This window comes from Antennarius striatus, chromosome 18, assembly GCF_040054535.1.
Source record: "Antennarius striatus isolate MH-2024 chromosome 18, ASM4005453v1, whole genome shotgun sequence".
Taxonomy (NCBI): Eukaryota; Metazoa; Chordata; class Actinopteri; order Lophiiformes; family Antennariidae; genus Antennarius; species Antennarius striatus.
This window is the reverse complement of record NC_090793.1, coordinates 17,043,040-17,068,986: the sequence shown is the minus strand read 5'-3', so window position 1 is coordinate 17,068,986 and position 25,947 is coordinate 17,043,040. Positions and strand designations below refer to the sequence as shown.

The following is a 25,947-nucleotide window of genomic DNA, read 5'->3' as shown; positions in this document are numbered from 1 at the left end:
CCTCCAAGTTTGAATATTAACACGCTGAACTGAACCTACTAGATTGTTATTACAAAACACTCAAAGATGTAGTCAGTACACATTGTATTGGTCAATACATACGTAATAACTAAATGAATACCTGTTATAAATTGTCCTTGCTACGAATATAACTGCAAATCTCATATTTATTTCTCTTGTTATGCTTCGTCTTCTTCTTCATATAAATAATACTAATAATACTGTTACTACTACTACTACTACTACTACTACTAATAATAATAATAATTATTATTATTATTATTTTTATAGTAATTTTAATATTAACAACAAGCATAATAACATAATAGGAATAATAACTGTTTTTTTCTCAAGAAACATTTACAAAGTTAGTTATTGTTGTATGTTGTTTGTTTTAATAATAAAAGGAAATAATACCATCACTGACGTATCATCAGTGACGTTGATCAGTGACGTTGGTCTGTTAGTGTTAATTAGAAATACAGTATGTAAATATATCTTGACCAGACACCCATCCTTGTTCTTTACGTACAAATTGCCTTCCACGTGTTGACGTCCGAGTCGATCGATTATGCTGCATAACCATTACTCTAGCCTAATGACGTCATTAGGAGACTTCCGTCGAGTCGATTCCAGAGCGCGGCGCAAGACGATACAGAGTGTGGAGTGAGAACCGGACGCAGTGGATGGCGGTGACTTTCTGACCGGACTAGTGACGCTAACAGTCTCACTGTTGACTAAAGGTGTCATGACATCAAGTCGGAGTCCACAGCAGCCTGTCTCCTTCTAGGAAGAGCGCCGACGTGCTTTATTCAAACAGGAAGTCGCACTGACTGAACAGCAGTCAATAACTCCGATATTCATCAGATCACGTAAACGCAGCCTCACGCCGTGTCGGTGATGGCGTGGAGGAGCAGATACCTGCTGCGAAGATTACTCAGTGGGTGTGGAGCCCACTCCACCTCCTGTCGACCTGCAACTCTGACCTCAAGTCAAGGACGCCAGCTGTGGAAGCCTCACCTTAGGCTTCTGAGCTGCTCACATAGACTTCATGAGTCTGATTCCCTCCCCTCAGGTACTTAAAGTTAAAATCAGTCCACGACTGACTGACAGAGTCTTCTCCATCATGTTTATTATGCTGTGTTCTCCTGAGACTTCATCAAAATCAGTCTTTTTATACAGGGAGCAGATGTTAAATTATAGTTTGATTCATATTAAAATGACCAACTCAGGGGTCACTTGGTGATTAGTGGGACCAACAAGACCTTTTACCAGTACACGTTTAAACCAGTCGTTGCAGCAAAATCACTTTTTAGCTTATCCTGGTGCGTGAGGCAGGGAGGACCTGGACAACTCTGCTGTTGATCACAGGGCCACATTAAAGACAAACAAAACAAAAAAAAGCACTCACTTTCACACCTAGGGGACATTTGGAGTCATCAATTCATCTATATCGCATGTGTTGTTGGTGGGAGAAAGCTGGAGAGAACCCAAACAGGTGCAGAAAACCTGTTTGAAAACTACACACAGAAAAGTCTCAGGTGGATTTGAACTCAGGACCGGGACGACTGCTGTTTTACATTGGGCCTGGAATCATTCATTTAGACCTTGGATATTTTTATAGAAGCCTGAATAAAAATTTAGTGGTAAGAGTTCATTTATCACCATTAAAGCAGTAGTCTGAGCAACTGGGGCGGCAATAGCTAAGTCTGAGGACTGGAGAGTGGCTGGTTCAAGGCCCACATGGAACAAAAACATTTGGGGTGTGAACTAACTGGGAGTGGGAGGAGCCAGTTCACCTCCTGAGCACTGCCAAGGTGCCCTTTAGCAAGTTGCTCACTGGGCGCACCGCAACGGAGCTGGCCATTATTTGCATGCCTACAGGCCCCTTGTGTGTATGTGTTACGGGCCTGTACCCACACATACAAGTGCATGTGACAAATAATGTAATAATCAAAAGTGAAAAAATAATTTCCCCAGCAGGGGATCAATAAAGTTCAATTATTCTTCTGTCATCCAGTCGTAATCTTAGTTCTTGTTCTGTTCTAGGTTGCAGTAGTTTTTCATTCAGGAGTCACACCTGTGGAGAACTGAGATCAAGTCACGTGGGAGAGAAAGTCACTCTGTGTGGATGGGTCCAGTACTTCAGGTAATCAGCATTACGCACAAAGAGGTGACCAGAGATCAACAGAATCCACAATAAAACTCAAAATTACAAACATTTTTGTGGAAGGACAGAGGTAACATAACTACAGATTGTTTTACTCCCAAAGAGTCTCAAACAAAACTGTTTTTGTCTCCAACAGACACAATCTGTTTGTCATCCTGCGAGATTTCAGTGGCTTGACACAAGTTCTAATTCCTCAGGAAGAAGTAAGAATGTGAACTCTTCTGACCTGACCATGACAGCAATGACAGCAAAAATACAGTAAATATTTATGTAAATCTTTTTTCAACTCGGAGAAGAGGAATTTACTGAACTAAAAATCTGAACTTTCACAATCCTTAAGTTTAGATAGACACAGCATATGAACTCATTAATGATCTAATTTTAGTTTTCTGTTTTTACAGTCTGCCAGGCATTTAAGAGAGGTCCTGTGTGGTCTGACATCAGAGTCTGTCATTCAGGTCACAGGAAGAGTCCAACACCGACCACTGGGACAGGCAAACAAGGTTTGTGTTGATCGGTCTGATTAAGTTTCATAAGTGCTTAATTGCTGTCTGATTTAGAGCATTATGTCATATTTTGGAAGATTTCTTCTGCACTGTGAAGCAGTTATGTATATTTTAATGTGATTCATATCTTCTGTACTGAAAGGAAATGCCAACAGGAGAAATAGAACTCCTGGCTGAGAACGTGGAGGTTTTCAGTGTCTGTAACAAGTTGCCATTTGAAATTAAAGATTTTGTCAAAGTAAGTAGCCAGAATTGCATACATGTGCACTATTTATAAATGCTGCAGCAAATATTTCCCTTGTTTTGTTTTTTCTTCTGTATTTCTGGTGTAGAAGTCTGAGTCTCTCCGGATGCAGTTTCGCTACCTGGACCTGAGGTCCTCTGAGATGCAGAAGAACCTCAGAATGAGATCTCAGTTGGTGATGAAAATGAGAGAATTTCTCTGTAACATGCACGGTAGGAATATTCATTCATCTCTTCACTTAATGTGACCTTGCCTGTCATTGGAAGCTCATGTAGAAATTGGTCAAGTAGTTTGCTCAAGATGTTCAAAACACCTGACTCTAACCATCTTCTTTCTAATTTGTAGGATTTGTTGATGTGGAAACTCCAACGTTGTTTAAAAGAACTCCAGGAGTAAGAAGGTCCTTTTTAACACAGAACATTTTGACTGATCTTTCGAGATCCACCTTTATGATTATATACACTTTGAAAGTATTAAAAGAAAGAGTAGACTCTTCTTTGTTCAGATTAGTGACATCTCAAACATTTCAACAGTAATATCCTTCTATAAAGCAACAAAAACAACGCGGAGAAAGAGCTTTTGTTGCTAAAATAATTTATATACAAAATAGATGTCAGCATAGAACACATTCACAAAAGCCCAGTGCACATCACAACATATATCCACATCATATTGTTAAGAGTAAAGGTTGTACTCCAGAACAATAGGGAAAGGTTATGAGTCTGAGTCCAGAATTATTCTATTCTAGAGAATTTGGGGCATCACGGTAGGAGAGGTGGATGAAGAGGTGCAACAAATATGGACTTTGGAGCTGCTGAAAGTATTAGAGCTAAACCCTAGCTCTGAATGTTGACCTCGTATTTTGAAGGCATTCACACCTACAGTCAGATCTCTCAGGACAGATGTTCATATCAGGTCTGAACAGGGTCATTAATGCCCAGACTTTTTTCATTCTTTTGTGTTTCAGGGAGCTAAAGAGTTTGTGGTTCCCTCCAGAGAGCCGGGTCGGTTTTACTCTCTACCCCAGAGCCCACAGCAGTTTAAACAGCTTTTAATGGTGGCCGGTATCGACAGGTGGGTACAAACCTGAGCTGAATAGGATAGTAGTGTATTTAAAGAAGAGTGGATCCCAGTTCTGTATGCTTTGAACTTGTGATTTGTCGCTTTGACACTTCATCAAATGTCCAAGACTGTGCTTGGGCACTTTTTTGTCATGTACTAATCAATTCAGGGCTTGACCTCTGTTGTTGCTGTGCAGATATTTCCAGATTGCCCGGTGCTACCGAGATGAGGGTTCAAAGCCTGACAGGCAGCCTGAGTTCACCCAAGTAAGACTTGGACAGCATCCACTCAAAGGAGCGGTGCTTATTGTTACTGTGGATCCTTTCAGGCCTTTTCTTATTATTAAAATTGCTAAATTAATCAAAATGGTTTAAGAGCTGATCCTATTTTAGAAGCACTAAATCTAGTTCATATGTTTTCCCACACTGCGAGTCGAACCGAGGCCACCTGGGTAAAAACTAGGAATTCTTTTGTTTTCTCTTTTATTATCAAATTCTAACAGCTGCCCAGTGTGGGAGCAACACTGCTCTGATGTCTTCTTGTAAAATTCACTTTTTCTTATTATTAAAATTATTTCATATCTCACATATCTCTGTCCATTGAAGAGCAGTGACGACTGTGAACAACAGACAGTAGGGTTTCTTGTTCATTCAGTCTAGGTGCTGAGTTTTGTTTTATTCTGCAGTCTTCGTGTGTTTCCTCAGTAAATCTGTCATTGTCTCCCCCCAGGTAGACATAGAAATGTCTTTTGTGGACCAGGCAGGAATCATGTCCCTGGTGGAGGGTTTATTACAGTACTCCTGGCCTGCAGAGAAAGGTCCCATTAAAATTCCTTTCCCTACAATGACCTATGAAGAGGCCATGAGGGACTATGGCGTTGACAAGCCTGATACCAGATTCAGTATGAAGGTGGGTGATGGCTTGCTTCATGCCCAAACATCCAACAACGTTTGTGAAAACTATTGAGACATTTCTTATGTGCACAGTAAAACAAAAACAGTGTGTGGAAAGCATAATTTCATAATTTCAATTCCTAAACTTATGTTCAGATGCTTCAGAAACATGCACAAAATAAAAGGAGGACTCACACATCGGTTTTAGGTCACTACTTAATATATAAAAAACCCTGCATGCAATTTTAAATATGCTCCTGAGCAAGTTTGTCATGTCATACAGGTATGTCACTCTTCTGATCAGTGAAATGTTAAACTTTGAAACTGTACTTCTGTATCTTACTTTTTATTCTTTTTTTGCGTCAGTAATTTTTTTAAAGAGACGTTGAGCACTCCAAAACAAAGAGACACTGGTCTCCAAGATAGACCAATGAGAGACCAGGGAGTGGTGCCTTGATGCATTTGTGCCTATCCTAAATACCGGTACACTTATTTGAGCCAAACCACCCTAAGTTTATGTTGTATGAGACAAACAGTTGTGTTCTGGCAGCTCAAGGCAGAAATAGCATTTTTGTCTGAGGATTTCTATAAGACGATCTTTATTTGACTATCTGTCCCTGTCATTCTTCCTATCTGTATGTCCAGCTAATCAACCTCAGTGAGTATTTCCTATCGAAGGGTACTACAGTCATGCTACCAGCTCTCAGCCAACCAGAAGGCTGTCTTCAGGCCATCTGTGTCCCCAGTGGAGCGGTAAGAACAAAACTGCTTCCTGCTGAGGGAAATTCATCAGAGATGTTTCATATCAATGTGTCTTGACTTTTGTTGCCCTCTTCACATCCATTGGACTCAAATGAGCTTCTATCTCTTGACTATAGAAACTATTCTCTAGGAAGGTTCAGGAACAACTTAAGCAAACCACGAAGACTCAGTTTGGTCAGGTGAGTTCAGCTTCTCTCTCTTCTTTGCAAGGGCCCTTGTTTCAGTATCAGTTGGAAAATTATGGGATGTGAGACAAAAAGATGTGAAATCACAATTCTGCTCACAATCTAGATATACAGTATGGATATATTTATTGTGTGGCAGAAATTATGAATGTGAATGGATGTATACTTACAGAAGCACATAAGCATTAAATATGTGCATGAGAGTATAAAATGATGACTAATGATGTTCTCTGATGATTCCCTTCACAAGGAGACTTCTGAGAAATCTGAGAAATGTTAATTCATATTATAAATATTTATTTGTTGGTTGGTTGTTTGGTTTATTAAAGAGGAACCATGCACTAATTATCATTTCTGTAAATGTGCCAGAGCTAGCCCAGAGGCTATTTTTCACTTAAAGTCCTGGGTCAAATGTTACAAAGTCTCCCTAAAAAGAAATTCAGAATTATAACGTTATTTGTCATATATGAAAATGCAGAAAAAATGGGAGGGAGAATATTAAAGGGAACAGAACACAGTGCAGCGATGTTAAATGTTCATTAAAACACGCGATGCAGAGACAGTTATGTTACATCATCACATTACATCTGTAGAAGTAAAAACAAAACTGCATCCTCAAACAACCTCATCAGAGGCTCTGGAGTAGAAGCAATTCTCGCTGACACATTTTAGCTAAAAACTTCTAAGCTTCATTGTTCAGCTTTTTTTTTGGTATATTATCATTTCCTGTTTGTGATTGTTTCTGTATTCTGCATGTGTCTATGTTCCATCCTAAGAACCTTACCGTGGTTCCAATCGCGACAGATGGAACAATCAAGCCTGCCCTGAAGCAGATGCTGTCTGTCACAAACACAGATGAGCTGCTGCAGATGACTGGAGCCGGACCAGGAGACCTGCTGCTGATGGCTGCTGGTTCCCGCCACACTGTGGTAAAAACTCACATCCCATAAAGACTGACAAAGGGGAATGGGTTTGTAGATAAAGATAAAACATTACATAATGTGTCTAATGTGTGTCCATCCTACTCTCTGCAACACCACACCCTTGCATCCCCCTTAGCGTCCGTTGATGGGTAATCTTCGCCTGCATTGTGCAGAGCTCCTGGAGTCGTGTGGCATTTCAGTCCGCTGCCCCTCAGCTTTCCACTTCCTGTGGGTTGTGGATTTTCCTCTTTTCTTGCCCAAAGAAGAAGATCCGGAGCAGCTGGAGTCAGCCCATCATCCGTTTACTGCACCTCTGCCACAGGATACACAGTTACTGTACACAGAGCCACAGAAGGTAATCACTAAGATTCGTACATGAGAGTTTTAAACTATTTTTTATTTTAATATATGCATGTGGAATGCATCAAGCGTCACATGTTCTGTCATTCCCAGGTACGTGGGCAGCACTATGACTTGGTGCTGAATGGCAATGAGATTGGTGGAGGCTCCATTCGCATTCATAAGGCATCAGAACAACTTCATGTCCTGAAGAATATCCTAAAGGTATTCATTGTACTGTTTTCTCAGGATCCACCTGCATTGGTAACGGGTGAAATCAATTTATATTGTATCAGTCATCTTACTACTTATGATGCAGGAGGACCCAAGTCTTCTTCACCACCTACTGGCGGCTCTGGATTCTGGAGCACCACCTCATGGAGGCATTGCTCTGGGTAAGGTTGAGGCTACGCTTGTACAGCAAGAAAAGAGGCAGACATAAAATTATCTTATTCCATAGATAATTTGATATTTTGCTTCAGAGTTAAAGTAGCAACTGTAAGTTGAGCAGAGCATACATATATTAATATTCAAAATTGCGATTTTAGTAAAGATTGTCCAACTATTCCTTCATCCTCTTCTAGGTTTGGATCGGCTGGTTGCCATCATGGTGGGGGCTTTCAGCATCCGTGATGTCATTGCCTTCCCAAAGTCAGTGCGAGGACGCGACCTGATGAGCTGTGCTCCTGACCTGATATCTGAGGAGGAGCTAAAATCTTACCACATATCTGTCAAATGGCCAGAAGAGCAAGAAAAAGAGGAGACATGAGGTAAAGACAAAGAGATGAAGAGACACCGCCTGCTCTCTCAGCAGACAAGAGGATAAGGAGTCAGAGATGAGCAGACAGTCAGCAGATGGTGTTGACACTGAATCCTGTGGAGATGTCTGCCAGCTAGCCGACAGATATGAGTGGGAGGATGAGATATTGTGATTGTATCTCAGTACTCTTTGATATTAAATGGAAGAGAAGAAACATGTAAATCTGGAACACCAAAGAAAAGCAAACTATCCACACATCCATCTTTATCCGCTCATCTGTAGTCGGGTCGTGGAGGCAGCAGCTTCAACAAAAAGCAAACTAAGTCAAACTAAATAATTTCATTGTTGCTTCTCTCAGACCAACACAGATCGTTTTTATTTAATAAAAGTTACCACAAATCAAATGAGTTAACATTAGAAGGATGCAAAGTGTTTTTTTAAATTTTGTACTGGTATGTATCACATAATGGTCCAAATGTTGATGACAATGTTCTCTTTTGATAAGAATAAAACTCTTTGCAAACTTAAAATGAATATGACCAATGAATGGTATGCTCTAGTTGTTCAAAGCATTTGATGAATAAGGTTTTTGATCATTTTGGTTTAGTCATATTTTTTAAGCAGTTCCACGACATTGTAGTCATGCAACATAGTTTCAACACAGTGATGACCAATATAAAGTGGCTAATTAAGAGATTCATCCTTGTCAAATGAATTCCATTCATTGGCATTTCTAATATTTTACTAATTTGTTCAATTTATTATATAGTTTTATTTATATTTTTTTGTTATCCTTTGAAATGTCTCCACACAGCCGGAGCTGATGTAATTGATTTTACGACCTTTTTTTTTTGACGTTCTTTTATCCCCTCAATGAATAATTACTGATAAACAAATCGAAGCCGGAAGTGATGACGACACAGGTGCTGAACCGGAAGAGAAGGGATCAGCATGTCCGTGACCTCTGCGCTGTCTACGTCACGCCGGAGAAGAAAATTGAACAGAGATGTGATTGTGTCGCTTAGCTTTCGACTCCAGTGAGCACCTAGACTAGTTAGTGGACAGTTAACGAGTTATTTAACTTGTAAAATGTCTCAACGGGAGCGACGGCTGACCGGTGAAATCCATCAGGCAGACGGCGGACGACTATAATGTCTTACTGACAGTAGTTCAGCATTCCGGTGTGTCAGCTATCCACCTTTCTGCCGCTAGTTACGTGACAGTCGACGTGTTAATTTGAAAAGCTAACGCCAGGTAGGGAGCAGCCGGTTCGCTACCGAGTGAACGAGACTCGGGTGACGCTGACACGTCACCTAGCACCAGCTTCAATCCGGTTTAGCTGTGCTACGAGCCTTCCCGACCATGTCTCCTATGGGAATCCGGCTGTCACCGCTCGGCGCGGCGGTCTTCTGCCTGCTTGCCGTCGGTGTCATCTACCACTTATACGCAGGAGTCATTTCCAATCGCTACGCTGCTTTCAGGTGAGTGTCTTCTATCTTACAACACGCCAGCTGGTTCTCATTGTTGTACAGTCGACGTACAGGTGTTCTTACACTGTTTCTGTTGTTGAGGCAGAAACAGCCGGAGACAACACGGTTGATGCTTCCAAAAGATCTTCTCACCTCTCAGCCAGTCTACTTGGGCGTTTCACCTTTCGAAAAACTAAAAACTGAAATTTGTTAGACGATGTGAAAACTATGAGTGGTGATTTATTATATATATTGATTTTATTAAGGGCTACTTGTTGGGATTTTGTAAGGCTTTGAATACTTGGATTTTAATATTTAAATGTGAAAGCTGTGAGTGAGAGTGTAGCACACATGAGAGTCTGTTCAATAATAAAAATATATTAGTATATATACGCAGTCGCATTGATAATTAGCACAGTATCGAAATCATAACCTTGGAATGTGCATTAATAATGAAATATATAATTGATAAGCACAATTTGATGACCTTTTTTCCTAACTCCTCCGTAGAGATTATGTGTACTGACCAGTTTGTCAGCTTGACAACATTCATGAACAATTTGTCTTGTTCTTGGGTTATTGAAATTAAGGGATTCAGGGATGGGAGTTTTTCCACTTTATTTAATAATAAGAATAAGAATAGCTTTCCTTTTGCATTTCTTTAATTTCTTAGTGCAAATATGTTTTGTTTTTTTAAAAAAAGAAGCGTGTTAGTCAGTCTTTGTACAAACTAGTAGATTTGAATAGTTGGCTGATCCAATCACCTTCAATTGTTGTTAAAGGACTATGAGTTTGATTTGGGATATGGCTTTACTAAAGGAGTCAATGCAAGCAATCATAGTCAAGTTAATGTGGTTATTAAGGATTTCAGTAGGTTTCATGGAGGTATTTGAAAGTATATTATTATACCTGTAATGAGAAACTCAACTGTCAAACATTTAAATATTTTAAATGTCTAATCGCCTGCAAGTTTGTCCATTCCAATTTGCTAAATGTGCATGAACCAGTTAAACTTAATGCAAATCCAATGCGTGTGTGGAGTGGTCCTGGGGGCTCTTCTCAATTTACCTCCTTCCCTTGGCAATATATTCCATAAACATGACATCACTCCCACTGCTACGTTGATAACTCTGTTCTACCAATCCAACGAATCCTATTCCACCCTCCTCCTCTTACTGACTTCCCCAGTTAAATAAAATTCTGCTTTTCCTCCATCTTCCTTCAGTTTTAACTGTAATTATAAACTGTATTATTACTAGCCCCAAATCAACCTGACCGAAATCAACTCTGAACTCTCTATGACCACAGAATTCAGCTGATTGCACTATCACCAAAAACCCCTCCATTCTCCACGTCACCCCCATTCTGTAGCAACTTCACCTGCTCCCAGTAAGGTTCCGTACTGACTTACTGGGAGCCGCCAGGCACTCGACTCTCCACATCTCCCACGGGTCCCTCACGTAGCCCGCAGTGAACTTCCCGTCAGACAGGTTCCCTCGGACCAGCATTCCTTGTCTAAATGATTTTAGCCTAGCTTATCAATACCATAATCTGTCCAGATGGTTTTGAAGGGAGAGTACAGCAAGGAGTTCTCCAGACAAGACAGAAGAAGCAGCGATGAGAGTTAGAGAGGGAAAAAACAGGAAACACGGAGGAATACATCTGCTTTCGCTGAAAATCAGAAGGGACTGTGCATAATCCATTGTACACATACAACATATGGAATAAAGAGGGGTGTTTTGAGAAATAATCCCCTGTGTTGAACCTAAAGCGTTCCCATTGGATGGCGTTTCATGTTTAGTGTCGATGTTTTATTGTGAGACAGAGAATGTAGGCACAAAACAAACAAGATTGAAGTATTGTCTTAATTGACATCTCAAAACCTGATCTGGCAGGTGTAGTTTCTATGGGTGTGTTTGAACGCTGCTAGCCTGCCCTGTCTTAAGGTGAAAGTGTTCTTATTCTGTTCATCTGTGCAGAGGGAGGAGAACCGTGGATCTGAGGGACCTGTTAGCTGTGTCAGTGGAGGCTGCAGTCCTCGGTGGCAAAGAGGTAAAAAACAACTCCTTCAACAAAGGTTACGTAAGCTTTCACACTGATAATGTTTTGTTCATTGCCAAGCATCCATCCATCCATCCGTCTGTCTATTCATCCATCTTCAACCGATATTCGGAGCCAGTGTGCTGAGGCAACAATCTAAGCAGGGTCGACTCTACAGCTCTACTCCGAGCTCCTCCCTGGTGACTGAGCTCCTCACCCAGCCACTCCACAGAGGAAACTCATTTCAACCACTTGTATCTGGGATCTTGTTTTTTCAGTCATGACCCAAAGGTCATGACCATAAATGAGAGTAGAAATGTAGTTTGACCAATAAATCAGGAGCTTCAACTATTGACTCAGCTTCATTTTCACACGACAGACCTATACAACGACTGCATCCGCTGCACCAATCTGTCTGTCAATCCCACGTTCGATCCTTCCCTCACTCATGAACAAGTCCGCAAGATACCTGAACTCCTCCACTTGGTTCAACAAATATTAGAGTCGTTTTTCTCGAATCTAAATTCTACCTAGTGCAGTCTCATAATAATTTGAGCCTCAACAGCATGCTTCTCTAGTACTTTGTAGAGATCTGAGATGCTTCGTTTTTCTTGCTCCAGACATAAAATGGCTCAAACTCATTTCTTGTGCTCCTGGGTTCAGCGGTGTATGGAGTCTAATTTAAGCTTCAACATTAAGCAGTGTATAAGTTTGACAGGTTGGAAAGTCAGTCATTTACATACATTTTCACTTTATTACTGCTTGATAACAGGACATGTTCTTAATTAATAGTTCAACCAAATCACAAAACCTGTTTTCTAAAATCAGCTTTGAAAAGCTGTGTTGGCTTACTCTTAAAAGAAACCCAAAGTGCACATTTGTGTCAGCAAGTGGGTTGTTTATTTTGTCCTCCAGGTGAAAGCAGTGCGAGATGAAAATAACCTGGAAGAGAAGTCAAAGGGAAAGACGAGGGAGGGAGCCAGCGAGCCTCTGACTATGGGTGACCTGCAGTCTCACAGAAAGATGTACAACCTCCTAAAGAACACCTACCCTGGACTCACGGTGAGCTCCAACATCAGAGTTGTTCGGTCGGTCACTTATATTTACACACTGTCTCACTGGTTGCAACAATTTTCTTGTTTTTAATCATTCCAGATCTCATTTTATAAGTTTTCAGTGAGACTAAAAAGACAGGAAAACAGTTATGTGGTGGCTTGAAAAATTTTGGAGACTCAGGGCTCATGATTTTTCTTTTGTGTATTGTGTGTTGTCCAGGTGAATAGTGAGGAGCATGACAACGTAGAGGACAAGGCTACCTGGAGCCAGCAGATTCCACGTGACATATTGGATAAGGTAGAGGAAGGCAAGATTGTTCCTGCTGACAGCGTGACTGTGTGGATCGATCCTCTAGATGCCACACAGGAATATACAGGTGTGAACGTCACTTGATGACCTGGGAATCTTTGAAGTGAAAAGTGGAGCTTTAAATTTTCCTCTCTGATAAAACTGTCAGAGAAACTTCAGTGTTAATGTCAATGGGTGTGTGAAATGTTGTGGCAAGACTTGTCTGACATATAATCCTTTTGTGAGTGTTGCGTCTGTTTTAGCTGGGTGTTGCCTTTTAGGATTCCTGTTTGCTATTCTTTTGCTCCACTGAAACAAATTCCATTCTCTGGGACTCCATTGATTTGTGCTAAAACTGAACTAATCCAGAACGTCTCAAAGTAACAACTGAAGGTCTGCAGTAGAATACTACTTAACATTAGCCTAAAAGGCTAAAAGGTTTACTCTTGCTTAGTGGCACCATCACCTGCTGTGAAGTCTTTTTTTTAATGTCTAACATAACTATATGGAAAGAACTGATGAAGTCATTCACGTGAATTAAGTGTGAAACATCAAAACGGCTTGAAATTGATCAACAGTTCAGGAATTGTAAATGTGGAGATTACAAAGTCCCAATATGTGGCTACACTCAGGCATAATCTGCTTTTTCTACACAGCAATCAAACAATGGAATAATCCTGCTATCACCCTGAAAAACCTGCAAGGACTTCTGTTTGTTGAAATGCATTCCAAGCTATTTTTAATGAATTAAAGTAATTAAACATATATTTAAAAATATATTTTCAAATGTGGAAAGTCTCATACCAGTTTAGAGGACAAGTGAAATGATTTCTCTCTGTATTTTGGGTGCTCTGTGCTTCTTCTACCCCCCCCTCCCTTCATCATTTTTATGTTCATCTCCCTCCATTTGTATTCTGATTGTTTATTTTTTTTTGTATCTTCATCTCTTCTGTTTCTATAGAGAATCTGGTGAAATATGTGACCACAATGGTGTGTGTGGCTGTAGATGGTAAACCTATCATTGGGGTTATACACCAGCCATTCACTGGGTTTACTGGTAAGTGTGTGTTGTGTGCTTCCTTCCAAAACTTAAGAGAGATTAATTAGTTGACGTTGGTCAACAAAATGAAACATATTAAAGTTTGATTGTCTCTCTCCCAGCCTGGGGGTTTGTAGGTCAGGGGTCAAATATGCAGCCCCGGTCATCCTATAATGTCAACCATCCAACTGTGATTATATCCCGGTCTCACTCCGGGCAAGTGGAAAGTTATGTTCGTGGTGCTTTTGGCAACAGCACAACAGTCTTTTTAGCAGGTGGAGCAGGTGAGGAGATTTTTCTGACAGCTGCAGTTGTATTTGTTAGATCAATTCGAATTACCACGTAATGTCATCAGTCATTTTCCCTTTTAAACAGACATGCATTTTTCCTGCAGTTTGTGCTTTTGCGTTGCAGATTATGCTCATACTTCTTTTACAGGATCACAAAATTAGTAAATCAATTATTTTTACCACTGTGGTGATAAACAAATACATGCATCATGTAGACGACTGTCTATCTATCAGCAGAGCACTATGGTGATGGAGAATGAACGAATCATATTCATCTCTTTTTCTCTTCAGGATATAAAGTCTTGTCACTTTTGGACATGCCGTCGAGTACAACTGAAGACATGAGCAAGGCAGATGCTTACATCCACATCACCTTCATTAAGAAGTGGGATATCTGTGCCGGTGCAGCGCTACTGAATGCTCTAGGTAATGCAATGGCTGTTATTCTTTTGTATTACCTTTTTTTGCTTCATTATTTACTATTGATTGATTGAAAAAGTCAACACAGACTATATGTCTATATTTAGACTTTTCTAATTCTATTTTTGAAATCTGATTTTGTTTTATGATTATATAGTGAAGGCAAAGGTATTTAGTAGTAGAATTATTCAGTGTTATGTGAGTTATAGGCTAAAATCCTCTAATCAGAATCATCTGGACCCTGTGGGTACGGTTTGACCCAGATTGAAATGTTTCTAAACTGACAAGCAAACATCCTCAGCTATTGTCAGCGTGTTAGTCAACAGATAAATAGCATTATGCAATGCCAAATTTTAAATGTCTTAATGTAATAGAAACTGGACTGACTGGTTTATGCCTTGTGTAACCAGTCACTTGCAGCGGACTGAATATTCATCAGTATTTTTAACAGATCTGGATAGAAGGATCAAATGTGAAGCCTTGTTTTTACATTAAAGAATTTTTATCTGTTAATGTTAAATACTTGCAATTCACTGTGTCAATAACACTTCATCACAATGGTTTCAGGAGGAGAAATGACCACCCTAAAGGGAGAACGCATCGACTACAGTGACACACCACTCAACAAAGAAGGACTGGTTGCTAGTGTTGGTGTGGACCATAAGGCCTTACTGGACAAACTACCGGAGTGGGACCCCGTTAAACACTGAGACACAAACACAGAGCCAATGGTGGTTCGGTCTGGTTGTGTTCAGGGCAACATGTGACCGCCTTTTAGTAGTTGCACGATGTCATCAAACACCTGTCAGTCACAAGCTTCGATTCCCTCGCAGGCCTAAAACCAGCATGGCTGCTAAAAGAAACTGCAGTGGTCGACACAATGGCTCTGAACACACAAACACATACACATACATACACACACACACTCACACACACTAACACGCTGCTGGACATATATGTACAGTATACTTGACAGCTTGGAGAAACATTCCATCCAGCATTTGGTGAACACTGGACAACAGGATGACGCTCATTTAAATGTTAAACTGAAAAGCACAAAGCTGAACGTGACAACACAGCACCTGGAGTGATCGACACAACGTCCATCGTGTTAAGTCTCACTCGTCATTCCGTGGTATTCCAGAGAAACGTGCCGTGGAGCCAGACAGGCACAATATCTGTAAGTCATCACCAGCCAAAAAGTCCCACCATCATTACACAAGACTGGATGCAGCAGCAATCCTCAGTGACCCTGAACAGTCTAATGTCGGCCGACTGGTTTGGATTTTATCTGCTGATGTGAGACTTGATGAATAGTGAATGGCTAGAAATGTAGAAAACAATCCATCTCACTTTTACACTACATTGGTTTTCAACTCAAGGCTGTGAAGGGGTCACAAAGTGTCCGATGTTACAATGTCTCACAGCCCATGTAGTCACAAAAATAATGTCACAATATCAAGATTAATTGGTCAAATGAAAAAGCAAATGAAAAATGGAGGAAAATTGGATGGATGGATGGACGGATGAAGCTTTTCTCAGGGAAAGCTGTGGAGATATTGTGACAGGTGTTTGCTTTATTCTCCTATAACACACAAATAAAGCACAACATTCTATGAACTAGGTGTGTCTACTGTGTAGTGTCACAGAAAAGTTGCTGTACGGCTGGCTGTGAAGATCAAATGAGTTTGGCTGAAGTTTTTAGTCTTAATGCCGTGCTCCCTGGCGTCAGACTGTTGGGAACAGAAGTGCAGCTAATGGGTCCAGTGGGGCCAGATGTGAGACTGGTTGTTGTTATGGTCAGGGTTAGGGTTAGGGTGACTTTAAACGTAACTCATCTGTCAAATGAGCATTACAGAAGAAAATCATTTGTTTTTAAATCTGTGCTAGCAAGATTTAAAAGGAATTTAAAAATAACTAATCTCCGGTCAGGAGGTGAAGCTGAAGTGAATACCCTGTGACCGATCGTATCCTTTTATCAGACGTCAGAATTCTAGCAGCTTTGAGTTGTGAGCAGTTGGAAACATGGCGTACCAAATTGCTCAAACTCCGATTCAGGTACGATCCAGGACTCTCAACTGCTACGTGTTAGTCGATGTGCACAGAGCTGGAACTTTGAAGGTGATTTGGTGTGATTTCTGATGTGTTTTGTGCATGCTTGGTATTTGGGATATACTGGGGAAAAATAGCATTTGAGAGACATGACATCCTTGTTCCTATCTCTGAAGGAGTTTTATTTTGTTTTTCATGTGGGGCTGAAAGAAAGTTTAATAAATTTAGTTGATTGGTTTAAAAAAAACTGAGTAAAAGCTTTTAATATGTCTACTTTGTCTTCCGTCGGTGCATGTGAGCAGAGAGTTGTGAAGCTGTGAAACCATGACTGATATACAGCAGTTTGTGGTTAAACTGGCCATTCTGCCTCTAACCCAGTGGTTCCCAAAGTAGGGGGTGGGAGAGGAGTGAATAAATCAAAAATTGAAATACTGTGCAGTTTTCTGATCGGGGGTCTATAAACACAAAGCAGAGGATGAAGCGTTGACCAATGTGCCTCCAAAGCAACTATCCTCTGGGGTGAGTGAAAGGTGGAAATGTGGACTCATTAAAAACCTGAAATAATTTCTAGAAGATACCTAGCTGCAGGACAGAGAGATCACATGTATGGAAGCACACGTCTCTGCCCATCAGAAAGATTTCCAGAAAGATTTACTGATGCAGGATTCCAGAGAATATGACTGGATCTGTGCATAAATGTTCTTGTATACCAGGGGGTATACAAGAACATTTGTGTGACTGAACATTACTTGTGTTTGTCTGCCATAACCAGTTGTATAGTTGTTCTCATCATGTGTGTCCAATAAAACACCGGTGTGCATGATGGTTTGGGCTGCTCTGCTTTTATTTGAAGAAGTTTGAGTGATCTTACGAAGTCCCACAGGAGATACATGTAATTGGAATAGTGCCTTTAGGTACAGAACGCCTTAATGGAATCAAAGGCACATGTAACAGTTTGCTCATTATTAAAAATCTCATTTTAAAATAGACCATTTTTCCCACAATTCTTGGTCACACAGGTCTTAGTCTGCTTTAGACTTGTCTGTCTGGATCCACAGATACCAGAGCTGCTGCAAATATGATGATTCATGTGATGATTCATTTCAATCCTGAAAAATAAGATGAATCCTTGTAAAATATACTGAGAAGCAAACCAAGCAAACAGTTTAAACCAGAAATGGCGATCATAATTTTAATTTCAGGTGGTTCCTATATTGATTAGATTTTTTATTCCATAACTCACTGCTACAATAATTCAAATACTTACAGTGATCTGTCAGCTTGCTGAGAATAGCCTGGAGATTATCCTCCAAATCTTTCCTTTGGGCTATGAAGTCTGAGACCGTCGGGTGTTGTACACTGAGAATCCAGTCTGACTTGTCCGAACAGACACGTATACACATGTTCTGTACACACATTTAAAAAGGAGACAAGAAATTAGGATGCCTTCATTTTAGTTTCATAAAACAAGAACTGATAATCTGTAGAAAGTGACCTTTGTCTGGCTGATCTTCTTTTAATAAAACATTTTTAAAATGTGTTTTTCCTTTATTTTCCTGTGATGTAATACAACTGTTCTTTTCTGTTGATTGCATACGTTAAATAAATGGACTTTGGTCTGCAAAGTCCATTTATTTGGAATACGGACATTGCTATTCCATTGTAATTCCATGTAAGAGCATTTTATTTTGTCTGGTTAAATCATCACACTTTAAATTTATTGAAGGGAGAAAGAAAAAACATTAAAAAGAATGCTTCAACAATGATTTGTGAAGTTTCAAAAATGATCTGTCAAATAAGAAACTAACTGGATTTTTGGTTGTATTTATACCTTGTGAAGATAATTGAGTTATAACTGATTTAGTAATAACTCGCCCTTATTCTATATGTCAGAAAATACTGATGTACAGTATTGAAATGTGTTACCTTTTCAGCTTTTGTCAGGTTCTTCTCTGGATCAGACGTAAGGTCTTTCACAAAGGCAACGTATGACACAAAGTCCTGTTTAACTTCTACACAGAGATAAACAACAATTGTGTACAAAATGTTAACAATCAGAATGTAAAAACACATCATACCCATAATGTCACACCTGCCAGAATGAGACAGTCAACACAGTCTGTCTTGGAGTATTTCCTGGCCAGGTCGACAGGCCTCTCTCCTCTGAAGGTCTTTGACTGCATGTCAGCTCCGAGTTCAGTCAGAGTCCTCACCGTCTCCAGGTGTCCCCAACAAGAAGCGAGGTGCAGCGCTGAATAACCTGCAGAGCAAAGAGTCCAGTAGGGATGGGATGTTGGGACTATGTAGAGTATTGTATGTACACTGACTTTAACTAACTACATATCTGGATATCTGAATTTATACTTTAAAAATACCTAAAGTAATTTAGGACAGAAAAACTTTGATGGTAATGAATTCCAGTTAATTGTATGGATCTTGTAGACCAGCCCTGGAGTTCCCAAACTTTTCACATGAAGGATTCAGACCCTCATTACACAGATTGTGTGCCAGAGTCCCAGTTCTGGTCATTTTAGATGCCTCATTATGAAGCACCTATGGATTGTGTGTCTCTGCTGCTTACAGGTGGGCTATAATAAAAGGAAATGATTCCTCATTTACCTCATTTAGGTAAAATAAAGTTAATAAATGCTCGATGTATGGCACCCAGATTTGTTGATTCCAGGAAAATCAAATAATTTCGTGCGTAATTTCGTCGTGGCTGTTTGGCGATTACCTCTTTAGTTAGTCGTGATGTTAAATTTCACCAACGCTTTTTTTTCCTCTCTCTCTCATTGTTTTTTTTTTTTACACTTAAATCTGAGAAGCGTCACCTGTTGAAGTGTTCATTTATTACACAAAGATCTCACCCCTGACGGTCTGCTCGTCGATCTGAGCTCCATTGGTGATCATTTCTCTGACCGTGGCGCTGCGCCCCAGCATGGCGGCGGTGAGCAAAGCGCTTCTCTCAACTTCATCCTTCAGCTCGAAACAGTCCTCCTCCTCCTTACGTCCGACCTGCTCATCTGTGGTCTCTGAAGCCCCAGAGGACACGCATTTAAAGGTCTCTTGTTGTGGTGATGTCATTACGCACCTTTCTCCAACGAGTGGATGTTATGTTACTGTTGCCATGGCGACAGCGTTACCTGCCATAGTGTCTGTCATTCAGTAGAGAGATATGAAATCTATCTATCTATCTATCTATCTATCTATCTATCTATCTATCTATCTATCTATCTATCTATCTATCTATCTATCTATCTATCTATCTATCTATCTATCTATCTATCTATCTATCTATCTATCTGTTTATCTGTCCATCTGTCCATCTGTCCATCTGTCCATCTGGCTGGCTGAGTGGCTGAATGGCTGGTCAGTTCTTTGATGTCTCTGACTAATGTATTTGATGTCTTTGAACTGAAGATAGTAAAAGACATGGCTTTTATTCATTCGTTCATTCATTCGTTCATTCATCTTCTACACCCACTTTTATATGCTGTCGGGGGTTGCGGGCAGAAAGCTGAACAGTAAGAGACCTGAGTAGAGATTCTAGATTTTCATGTCAGGAGAGGGAGCAACATTCCACGGCTTCCAAATGTAGACTGTGTTTAGATTGTTGTTTTTCAGCTGATGTGACTAGTTAACACACTAGTTAATGAATTAAACACCAAACTGCAGTACAAAAGGATGTTTTTTCATGAAATGCACGAGTATTACGTGTATTACGAGTGTTACTTTATCTCATGGAGGTGTGATTTTGAGACAAGGCTGTCATTTAATTTATTGGCCAGAATGTTTTTTTGTTTATATGAATTGTACAATTAAATGGAACACTTCAGACAGTCTAATTTGTATTTTCACAGTGTCTGCAATGTGAATTTTGAGAGAGAGAGAAGACTACAGACTAAGTCCAGTGAAGATTTTGACTCAAAAGCATCGTCACATCTCCAGTCTGAGGTGGATACGTACTTCTGTGTTCTGGAGCAGCAGGTAAACACTAAGTCAAAGGAAACTGAGTTATCTTCTAACTTTATTTAGATTAAACCTATAGTGAGAAGTTAATCTTATTTATTTTTCAAAGAAACTTTTACTTTGGATGAAAATTTGGGTTTTAGATACATTTTGGATAATTATTTCAACATTTTCTTGAATCTAAAGTAGGAGTAGTGAGACGACAGAATACTTTCTACTCCTATTCAACTGACATGTTTTACTTTTTTCTTTCTTTTCTTCATTTCTTTTTCTCTTTCTGACCCATTTCCACATTGAGAGTGAACTAAACTTACGTGAATGTGATTTGGAGGCAAATGTCAGGCTGTCATCTAGTGGAGAATTCATGCAATTTCTCTTTACTGATAAAACTGATGAAAGGGAGAGAGAAGGCCAATGTGAGTGAGACTATAGATCAAAGCTACTGCTTTGATCTACGAAAGCAAGTCAGAGCACTAGCTTTGATCTTTGTGATGTTGGTCAGGGTAATATTTTGTCAGGGTAATATTTTGAATTCAGGGGTGTCGCGGGAAGTCGCAGTCTGTGACTGCCTTGTTTCAGGTAAGACTAAACATAAATTAACTGAAACAGAAACGAATTGATGGACGGGGCTAGGACAAATGATCAGCATCGGCTAACGTTGTAATGAGCTGTTAGGACATGAATATACCTAGAGGAAGACCAAAGAGGAGGTTTATGGATGTAGTGAAAGAGGACATGAAGGTAGTTGGTGTGAGAGAAGAGGATGTAAAGGACAGGATTAGATGGAGGCCACTGATTCGCTGTGGCGACTCCTGAAGGGAGAAGCTGAAAGGAGAAGAAGTAGTCATCTCTAATTCAGAACACACAGGCTCACACACAGTTAAAGCATGATAATGTGTTTTATTGGATACAAAGCTGTTTAAATCAATCCACTGCACTTTCATTAATTTGAAACTTTTCATTTGGAAATGTTCTCTCTGTTAATTTGGCAATTGTTCTTTAGCTGGTAATTTTTTTGTGGAGCTTTTTAAATAACAATTTGAATATTTTTGTTTATTGTGCAAAGTGTGCCCCAATCCATTCCTTTTCAGGGCCAGAAGATAAGTTAATAAAACAATGAAGAGAATATTGAAAGTATTTCATCAGGAGAAGCAATCAACTGTTTCCCAATGGGTTGCCACTGGTGGTGGATTGGAGATTCAATCCAACAACCATCATGAAGATAGTTTAACGATAGATGTCAAAAGGAAAGGCATCCTCAAACTTGATCAAAACAGGTAAGCGACCCATTGTCACATCACATGAACACATTCTTTGATTTACAGATTTTTAGAACACCAAATTATAACCCCAGACAAATGAAGTCATTCGCAGAAACATACTTGACTCTCCTGCATTTAAAATAGCAATGTTTTTTAAAATTATTTCAGTACTAGAAATAGACTTGAAGCTTTAGGGTTTATTGTTCAGTCTTGGTTGCATACTGTAATATTTTTCTGATTGGTCAGTTTGGTTTTTAGTAAGTGATATCCAGTATTTGACATTTGCTTATGGGTCCCAGATTTGATGAAAACAGCTTTGAAAAGGATGAGACAGTCCACAAAAGACGTGGCCAGTCTCAACAACTAGTTATTTGTCCGGAGATGTTTTAGTCTTCAAGCTCAAAAACAGATTCAGGTGTTGGAATCCGTCAATAAAAAAATCAGTTGTTTGAATGTAACACACATGTATTAAAACTGCTTCTACAGATTGTTGTAACTATGAGATGTTTCAGTTTGATAAAGAATGCCTGCTTTTTATGAACGATAATGAAATGATCTCCTCCACCGTTGTAGAGCTGCACAATCTCCTGCTAAGAAGGTGGCGTTCCTCATTGAGAACAAGCATGAGCAGGCAGATCCTGTAAAGACCACGCTGAGGAAGAATAAGAAGTCAAACCAGGTGGACATGAATGGAGTTAAAGAAGTCCATCCAAAAGCGACTGCTCCCTTCTTTACAAGAATGAAGAAGAAGGGGTCTAAAAACATGCAAAATGAGGTGATTATTTTCAGGATCCATCCAACTTTGAATACAGAAGATTTATTCAACACATCAGCTTGTTGCCTTAGTCCAGAATTGTTCTGAAATTGTTTGAATAAACCCATCACTGATTTGTGTGAGAAGGCTGCAGTAAAGGTTTTATAAAATGAATTTTAAAAGGTGAATATTAGAATTTTTAAAAGATGAATATTAGAATTTCTCCCATGATATTGAACTTCAGCTTCCCAGTGAGCAAGATGAGCACCATTGAGTGAACGTTTCACTCAAACAAGACCTGCTTAAACATTTTTACTTCTTCTGTGATGTCACTTCTAGACCAGTATGTCGCAGTTGATAAAGGCAGTCAAGAACAACGATCTAAAGATGGTAGAGTCTCTCCTCAAGCAGGGCGTTGACATCAACATGTTGGACTTCATGGAAAGGTGAGCACTGACAATCACAGCAGTGGGACATGTCTTCTAATTTCAGATGAGGTCAGTTCAGTCAAACATCCTGTCGGACTCACGACGATGGAGATGATTTGTGTCTTCAACGTTCCCGAAAGCACAAACGACTTCTGGGTCTTGGCTGCCCAGAAACAAAAACTGTCAAACTGTGCAGAACTCTTTGTTCACCTGCTATCTCACCTTCAGATGTTAAGTGGGATGCTAATGCTATTTGTTATCATGGTAACTGAGTTTCTGTGGCTGTGATTGGTTTTACCCGCAGGACCGTGTTATTCCTCGCCGCTAAACAAAGACAAATGGACATGATCAGACTGCTGTTGAAGTTCAATATCGATGTTACAGCAAAAGATGTATTTGGAAACACAGCTCTGGACATTGCAAGGGAAATGGGGCATCATGAGTAAGTCAAGGCTTCTTGTCTTTGCAGTTGTGCTCATAGATGAGTATCTCCTCTGTGTATGCCTGTACGTGTGGTGTGAGTAGGAATGAGAACTGGATCAATACGTCAGTGTGATTTCAATCACACTGACTGATCAATATATTTCAGGCATAATTCAAGTTAATGTGTTTTGAGAAGCTGCTGCTGCTTAAACCTGCTTCTATCTTGTTATTTCTTAAACAAAAGTCAAAGTCAAAGCCCACATAGCCAGCAAAGCCCACATATTGATCATTTCATGTTTTTAGAGTTATGAATGAACATTAGCTCATGTGAAATAGCAGGAGCAAACCTTTGGAATCATGACGTCTTCACTCTCTTGCAGCTGTTGCGCTCTGATCGGCAGCCATTATCCACGGTGTAAAAACGAGATGAACTCCTTACCTCAAGGTCAGAGCGAAGAGAAAGAGAACTCCCCGCTGGCCCATTCTTCTCACCAAGAGAAACCAGCTCTCAGCAGTAAAGGTAGATGGATCATCATCCACTTTCAGGACAGACATTCCAACAAGATGTTTTCATCATGTTATTATTGTGACACTTTTGTACTTGGCATTTTCCTGGTCACATTGTTTGTTCTTGTATCTTTAGAAGTTTGACTATTTTTAACACCTTTGTCTCCTGCAAGATGTTTTTGTTCAGCTCTTTTCGTCTTTGTGTTTCCATTTACAGAGGAAGAACCCAGTCCTGATCAGACCTTTAAACTTCTGCCTAGGATGCCGTCCGAGGCTGACGCACATGCAAAAAGAATAGAGGAGGAAGTCCGTCAGTTTGAGAATGGAGAGAAACGACTGATGGTGGAAAAAATATTTGAGGTGCTCGCCCGTCAGGCTGCCACGGTCCACAAATGGTTAACCAAACTGGAGGAATATGTAAGGGAAACGCAGGTAAGATTGTGTGAAAGGATTAGACCCACGTTCAGCTTTAATGACACCCTTCTTATCTGACCAAACCTTATTCCTGTCTGACAGCCCAGTGAAAGGAAACTGTGGAAAGAGGAGGAGCTCATCAGCTCCAAGCTGCATGAACAGACGATGTTAAACAAAGAGCTTCAAAAAGAAAATGCCAGGTGACTCCTAACCTGACCCCCATCTATGGCAGTTCATCCATCATTTAGACACAGCTAGTATCTTCAGTCAATGTGCCTAGTGTCGTTTGTGATGCATTGAGAGTGAAATTTGTTTCCTGACTTTACTTTTTCATGTGTGTTTAAGTATCAAAGCTCTGTTGGCGCAGACAATGCATCTCTTGTCGACTGCTCAGGGTACCGTTAGCAGTTGTGAGCAGGTAAACCCCCACAGATCCCGCCAGGCTGAGGAAGCTGCGGGACAGTTCCTCCAAGTTTCTGCAACAAACTGTTGCAGAAACTAGGAGGTTGTCAAAAACAAAACTGTTTTGACAACCTCTAAAGTTCTCTTTATGCAGTGTTATATTCATCTTTATCGTGTTCCCAGGCGGAGGACACACAGACTAACAAACATCACCTTGAAGGACGTAACTTGGAGACCACTGATAAATGGGAGCAGGAGAAAGAGTGGATGCAGAAGGAGATCCAGAGCGCAAAGTATGAACTGCAGGCTGTTTTAATGGACATGACCCAGTTACAGCTGGACCTTCAAGGCTCCATCAAGACAACTCGCAGGACTCACACTAGGAATCAGATGAGCATTACGCCTCCCTGCAGGTTAGCATTCTGTTGGCTGGATTTCTATGGCTTATATGTGTAAACCTTTTATCAGGAACAAAACAGAAATATTAAAGAACTACAGAGACTAACATTTGATGAGCTTCCATATGAAATCAATTCATATAAGGTATAAGTATCTTATACGAGTAGTTACGGTTAGGGATTTACGGAAGGGTGGGCTGTGTGGACAGGTATATTTGTTCATCTCAGCTCTAGAAGCTGTTGTTATTCATAGATATAAATTGTAGCACCCAAAGTTGTGATCCATTGTGTTTGATGTATTGAGGGTGAAATTTATATTACTTTATATTCCTCACATTACTTTTTTGTGTGTTTTAGTGTGAAAGCTCTGTTGGCGCAGACAGTGAATCACTTGTCGGTTGCTAACATCCATCAAAGACAGGCTCAGGCTACCATCAGCCGTTATGAGCAGGTGGACCCGCACAGATCTGGCCAGGTTGGGAAAGCTGCGAGAAAGTTACTCCAGGTTTGTGCAAGAGTTTGTTGATAGTTTACTACTCATTTAGTACAAAACTTTCTTTGACAACCTCCATAGTTCCTTGAATGCAGTGTCATATTCATTTTTCATGTGTTACCAGGTGGAGGACATGCAAACTAACAAACCTCAGATTGACGGACAAGGAGACAGAAGCTAATCGAAGCAGGAGAAACAGCTGGACTCACAAAGAGCTCATTGAGCGATCACGCGCTGAAGAGGCTGCACACTTTTATCCACCCTGAACTTGAACCAGTCCCTACGCCATGCCTGCGGACTGACCTATTACCACCCACGGTGCAACATAATGCATGATTATTTAAATATCTTTAGTGGCCAGTGAAAATGGAATGTTGTGATTTCATAGGAATGTTGTAG

The 25,947-nt window shown here is 40.2% G+C and overlaps 4 protein-coding genes across 7 annotated transcripts; 3 read left to right on the top strand and 1 right to left on the bottom strand.

Annotated features, from left to right (window-relative positions):
- The first annotated feature begins 631 nt into the window (after positions 1-631).
- dars2 (aspartyl-tRNA synthetase 2, mitochondrial) lies at positions 632-8,362 on the top strand. Its single transcript, XM_068340397.1, has 17 exons — positions 632-1,075; positions 2,050-2,149; positions 2,307-2,373; positions 2,572-2,673; positions 2,819-2,914; positions 3,009-3,132; positions 3,266-3,312; positions 3,888-3,994; positions 4,179-4,248; positions 4,712-4,891; positions 5,521-5,628; positions 5,754-5,816; positions 6,599-6,751; positions 6,882-7,100; positions 7,199-7,309; positions 7,404-7,479; positions 7,669-8,362. Exons 1-17 carry the CDS (start codon positions 901-903, stop codon positions 7,851-7,853), a joined length of 1,983 nt encoding a protein of 660 aa, XP_068196498.1. The 5' UTR covers positions 632-900; the 3' UTR covers positions 7,854-8,362.
- A 449-nt stretch (positions 8,363-8,811) lies between these two features.
- On the top strand, positions 8,812-17,616 carry bpnt2 (3'(2'), 5'-bisphosphate nucleotidase 2). Its single transcript, XM_068340983.1, has 8 exons — positions 8,812-9,325; positions 11,293-11,365; positions 12,269-12,415; positions 12,629-12,785; positions 13,659-13,754; positions 13,859-14,020; positions 14,318-14,452; positions 15,014-17,616. Exons 1-8 carry the CDS (start codon positions 9,207-9,209, stop codon positions 15,154-15,156), a joined length of 1,032 nt encoding a protein of 343 aa, XP_068197084.1. The 5' UTR covers positions 8,812-9,206; the 3' UTR covers positions 15,157-17,616.
- On the bottom strand, positions 17,469-24,105 carry ankrd45 (ankyrin repeat domain 45). 4 transcript variants are annotated; one of them, XM_068340987.1, is made up of 5 exons: positions 19,366-19,683; positions 18,591-18,758; positions 18,425-18,510; positions 17,766-17,904; positions 17,469-17,607 (listed from the first exon to the last, which is right to left on the bottom strand). In XM_068340987.1, coding segments are annotated over exons 1-5 (612 nt in total). In that variant the 5' UTR covers positions 19,583-19,683; the 3' UTR covers positions 17,469-17,605. The 4 variants fall into 4 exon arrangements, with proteins under 4 accessions (XP_068197088.1, XP_068197089.1, XP_068197086.1 ...); XM_068340988.1 differs by lacking the exon at positions 17,469-17,607 and adding an exon at positions 23,682-24,105 and having other exon boundaries at positions 17,668-17,904; positions 19,366-19,530; XM_068340985.1 differs by lacking the exon at positions 17,469-17,607 and having other exon boundaries at positions 17,668-17,904.
- On the top strand, positions 23,688-25,893 carry LOC137612451 (outer dynein arm-docking complex subunit 3-like). The gene is made up of 7 exons (XM_068340984.1): positions 23,688-23,854; positions 24,059-24,273; positions 24,358-24,455; positions 24,601-24,673; positions 24,841-25,070; positions 25,413-25,560; positions 25,673-25,893. Exons 1-7 carry the CDS (start codon positions 23,692-23,694, stop codon positions 25,727-25,729), a joined length of 984 nt encoding a protein of 327 aa, XP_068197085.1. The 5' UTR covers positions 23,688-23,691; the 3' UTR covers positions 25,730-25,893.
- Positions 25,894-25,947: the final 54 nt, after the last annotated feature.